This window comes from Aotus nancymaae, unplaced genomic scaffold, assembly GCF_030222135.1.
Source record: "Aotus nancymaae isolate 86718 unplaced genomic scaffold, 86718_ANA_hifiasm-v0.15.2.pri h1tg000064l_1, whole genome shotgun sequence".
Taxonomy (NCBI): Eukaryota; Metazoa; Chordata; class Mammalia; order Primates; family Aotidae; genus Aotus; species Aotus nancymaae.
The window spans coordinates 33,956,826-33,962,087 of NW_026988479.1; the positions used below are offsets into that span (position 1 = coordinate 33,956,826).

A 5,262-nucleotide genomic window follows, 5' to 3' on the forward strand; every position below is an offset into this window, starting at 1 on the left:
CACCCGGGGAGAGGCAGTAACATCATCACCATGGCCAGCAAGGCCCCCATGATGTCAACACATCGTACATACAGATGAGAAAAAGCATGCCTAAGAGACCTGTCCCTCTCCAGGCCTCATCTTCCCATCTGCAAAATGGGAATCTAGAGCAGGTGAGCCCCAACCCAGGTCCAGTCCCTGCACGCCTGGCCTTTCAGCCCCTAACTCCCTGTGTCGCCTCTGCTGCAGGCCTGACCTTATTCCCTCCAGGGAGGGGCCACAGCTGGGGCAACCCCCGTGTGGACAGTTTGGTGCTCAGCCAGCTTTCTGCTCCTACCCCGCAACTCACTGGCTGGCGAGTGGGGTCCATCTGCCCAGACCCCAGACCTCGCCCCACCCCGCCAGCCTCCCTCAAGCTTTGGTCCGATCCAGGCTCTGGAATCCCATGGACTTAGGCTGGCATATTTGCCCTACCCTTTGCTGGCTGAGTGACATTGGGCAAGTCAGTCTCATCTGTAAAATAAGCAAATTCACACGCACCACACAAATAGCTTATCTGAAAGACAGCACAGTGCCTGGTGCATAGAGGATGTTGAATAAATTATAGTCACTGTTGACATGATTGTCACCATCATCACTGTCATCATCACATCATTATCATCACCACCATCACCATCATCACCTCCATCACCATCACTATCATCACCTTCATCATCACCATCACCATCATCACCTCCATCAAATCACTATCATCACCATCACCAACATCACCTCCATCAACATCACTATCATCACCATCACCAACATCACCTCCATCACCATCACTATCATCACCTTCATCACCACCATTACCATCATCACCTCCATCAAATCACTATCATCACCTTCACCAACATCACCTCCATCACCATCACTATCATCACCTTCATCACCACCAACACCATCATCACCTCCATCAACATCACTATCATCACCATCACCAACATCACCTCCATCACCATCACTATCATCACCTTCATCACCACCATCACCATCATCACCTCCATCAACATCACTATCATCACCATCACCAACATCACCTCCATCACCATCACTATCATCACCTTCATCACCACCAACACCATCATCACCTCCATCAACATCACTATCATCACCATCACCAACATCACCTCCATCACCATCACTATCATCACCTTCATCACCACCATCACCATCATCACCTCCATCACCATCACTATCATCACCTTCATCACCACCATCACCATCATCACCTCCATCAAATCACTATCATCACCATCACTAACATCACCTCCATCACCATCACTATCATCACCTTCATCATCACCATCACCATCATCACCTCCATCAACATCACTATCATCACCTTCATCATCACCATCACCATCATCACCTCCATCAACATCACTATCATCACCTTCATCATCACCAACACCATCATCACCTCCATCAACATCACTGTTATCACCTTCATCATCACCATCACCATCATCACCTCCATCACCATCACTATCATCACCTTCATCATCACCATCACCATCATCACCTCCATCAACATCACTATCATCACCTTCATCATCACCATCACCATCATCACCTCCATCAACATCACTATCATCACCTTCATCATCACCAACACCATCATCACCTCCATCAACATCACTGTTATCACCTTCATCATCACCATCACCATCATCACCTCCATCACCATCACTATCATCACCTTCATCATCACCATCACCATCATCACCTCCATCAACATCACTATCATCACCTCCATCAACATCACTATCATCACCTTCATCATCACCATCACCATCATCACCTCCATCAACATCACTATCATCACCTTCATCATCACCATCACCATCATCACCTCCATCAACATCACTATCATCACCTTCATCATCACCATCACCATCATCACCTCCATCAACATCACCATCATCACCTCCATCAACATCACTATCATCACCTTCATCATCACCAACACCATCATCACCTCCATCAACATCACTATCATCACCTTCATCATCACCATCACCATCATCACCTCCATCAACATCACTATCATCACCTTCATCATCACCATCACCATCATCACCTCCATCAACATCACTATCATCACCTTCATCATCACCATCACCATCATCACCTCCATCAACATCACTATCATCACCTTCATCATCACCAACACCATCATCACCTCCATCAACATCACTATCATCACCTTCATCATCACCATCACCATCATCACCTCCATCAACATCACTATCATCACCTTCATCATCACCAACACCATCATCACCTCCATCAACATCACTATCATCACCATCACCAACATCACCTCCATCGACATCACTGTTATCACCTTCATCATCACCAACACCATCATCACCTTCATCAACATCACTATCATCACCATCACTATCATCACCTTCATCACCATCACCATCATCACCTCCATCAACATCACTATCATCACCATCACTATCATCACCTCCATCACCATCACTGTTACCACCTTCATCATTACCATTACTGCCATCACCAGTATCACCACCATCACCACCATCATCACCAGCAGCACCAACACCATCACCGTACATCACCATAGAACCTTCATCATCATCACCATCACCATTATCACCATCAACGTCACCACCATCACCATTGTCATTATCTTCACCATCACCACCATTACCATCACCACCTGCATCACCACCATCACTGTTATCACCTCCATCATCACCACCACCATCATCATCACCATCGCCATTATTACAATCACCATCATCACCATCACCACCAGCGTCACCAACACATCACCATATCATCTTCATCATCACCATCACCATTACCATCCTCACGGTTATCACCATCACTACCATCATCAGCACCAAAATCACCATCAACACCATCATCATCATCACTTCCACCCTTATCGTTATTATCACCATTACCACTATCACCATTATCATCACCCTCACCTTCATCATCACTACCATTACCACCACACCATCATCTTCAGCTGCAGCTCCCTCATCCACTCTAGCATTACCTCTCATCACCTTCACAGTCTCCAGCATCGTCATCTTCACCATTTTCATGGTTGTCATTCTTGTCCCCTCCTCCCTCTCCCTGGTTTCTCAGCTCCCTAGTGACCAGAAAAGCTTCTCATTCTGTGGGCCCCAAGGTTCAGATGCAGGGCCTGATGCTGCAATGTAAATCCCAGACTCTGAACTCAAGTAGACCTGGATTTGAATCCCGATGCAGGCCCTGGATGGTGATCCAAGTTGTGGACTGCACAATCCTAGGAGAGCCACTCCCGTGGTGCCCACTCACTGACCAGCCGCATGACTCCGAGCAAGTTGCTTGAGATCTCCATTTACTCATAAAAAACAATGTTGATTATCACAGGGCCACTCTGAGGCTTAAGTGAGGTGACACAGACAGAACCTGGGCACTGGGCAGGTGTAGAACAAATGGGCTCCAATTGATCACGTTGTTCTCTAAGAGTGCATCTGACAGCTGTCTAACCACTCATTATCCTTTGGAAGAGACCCCTCTGTGACAGCCCAAGACCCTTCCCAACAGCAGGGAACCCCTCTTTCCTAAGGCCCCTCCCCTTCTCTGGGGAGCTCAGGATTTCTGCTGACGGACTGGCTCCACCCTCCTGCCCTGTGGGTGCCTCTGTTCCTCCTCCCTAGGGTGAGAATGATGTCCCCATGGCAACACCCTCCCCCTGAGGCAGTGATCCCCAGAAACCCCCTACCCCTAAACCCCATCTTATCTCCTCTAAGATAGCAGGTCCAAGGTGACCCTCTCTGTAGGAAGACATTTAGAAAATCCAAAAAAGTACAAAAGAAAAATAAGACTCACCTATGATCCTACCACCTGTGACTGTACCACCCATGATCCCACCGGGCAATTTGTATTTTAGATTACCAGAGTGACGTTATACTTCACAGAAAACAAAAAAATAATCAGCTCCACATTGCTGCCTCAATGCCACACTCTGTCACGCCGTCCTCTTCACGCAGGCGTTCTAGGGCTGCATATGTTTTTTACACCATTACACCCTTAATGTACTCATAATTCCATCCTCGGCTTCCCTCCGCATCATGCTGCAGGCGTGTTTGCACATAACCACCCAGTCTTTGCAATTAGCACTTTTAATGACTGCCTAGTATTCCATCGAGTGTGTGCACTGCAATTTACTAAACAACTCCCCAATTGTTGGACATTTCAGCTGCTTCCAAATTTTTTTTTTTTTTTGGTCATTAAAAATAATGCTGCAATGAATATCTCTGGCTTGGAGCTCTCCCTGTATTTTGGATAATTTTCCCGGAAGAGCGTCTCAGCAGTGGCATTATCGGGTCAGAGGTGCTAAGCATTTCCACGGCGAGGAGCGCATGTTGCCAAATCACTCTCCAGAAGGGATGGCCTGGCTTCCGCATCCCCGGCAACGTGGGTGCCTCTCTGGTCTCACTGCGCCTCCCCACCGTGGAGAGTCCTGGTTTTAAGGGAGGGTCTGCTAAGCAGTAGTCATGGTGCCTCAGATGCCAGGGTCCAACCCACACATCAGGCCCCCAAGGAACACTATCTCATTTTGACCCTTGCTACATGCCTGGATAAGATGGTGGACAGACAGTGGCAGGCCTGGAGCTCACGGTGGAGCCAGGGTGAGGGCAGGAGAGGCTCATGGTCCCTGGATGTATGCCAGGAGAAGGGACATCAAAGGCCATGGGCGGGACCACAGCAGGAGGACTGGAGAGCGAAATTCCCAGGTTTCTGTCCTTCACATAAGCTCATCCTCCTCGAAGGGGGATATAGGTTGGGTTTCCCAGCCTCTCCATGAACCGGTTATCAACCTGGCCGCTCAGGCCGGGAAGCTGGGGTGGTTTTTATGCCCTTCTGGCTCTCCCTCTCTTGGTACATCCACTCATCAGCAAGGCCTGGTGGCTCTACCCATCTTCCCCATCACCCAGACTGCACTGGCCACCTCCCAGGAGCACCTGGACATCCCCTGCGCCCTCCTGACTGGTCTCCCTGTCTCTGCCCTGTCTCTTGGGCCCCTTCTCTTCAAAGCAGTCACAGTGGAATTTTGAATCCATGCCCTCCCATAACTGGATCCCACCAGCATCTTCCTATTAAACTTAGAAGACGACTCCCAGGCCCTGGAGATCTGGCCCTGCCCACCCGCACCTCATCCACCCCGCCCCTCTGCCATCCTGGCCTTCCCCTGTGCCATGGCCTCTGCCT

The 5,262-nt window shown here is 49.0% G+C and overlaps 1 protein-coding gene across 9 annotated transcripts; it reads right to left on the reverse strand.

Annotated features, from left to right (window-relative positions):
- Positions 1-393: 393 nt before the first annotated feature.
- LOC135270612 (S-antigen protein-like) lies at positions 394-3,131 on the reverse strand. Of its 9 annotated transcripts, XM_064366262.1 has the most exons (6): positions 2,522-3,131; positions 1,289-1,669; positions 1,158-1,250; positions 1,020-1,082; positions 736-968; positions 394-685 (listed from the first exon to the last, which is right to left on the reverse strand). In XM_064366262.1, exons 1-6 carry the CDS (start codon positions 2,610-2,612, stop codon positions 626-628), a joined length of 921 nt encoding a protein of 306 aa, XP_064222332.1. In that variant the 5' UTR covers positions 2,613-3,131; the 3' UTR covers positions 394-625. The 9 variants fall into 9 exon arrangements, with proteins under 9 accessions (XP_064222332.1, XP_064222328.1, XP_064222333.1 ...); XM_064366258.1 differs by having other exon boundaries at positions 736-1,172; positions 1,209-1,250; XM_064366263.1 differs by lacking the exon at positions 1,020-1,082 and having other exon boundaries at positions 736-1,019; positions 1,149-1,250.
- Between the last annotated feature and the right edge of the window lie 2,131 nt (positions 3,132-5,262).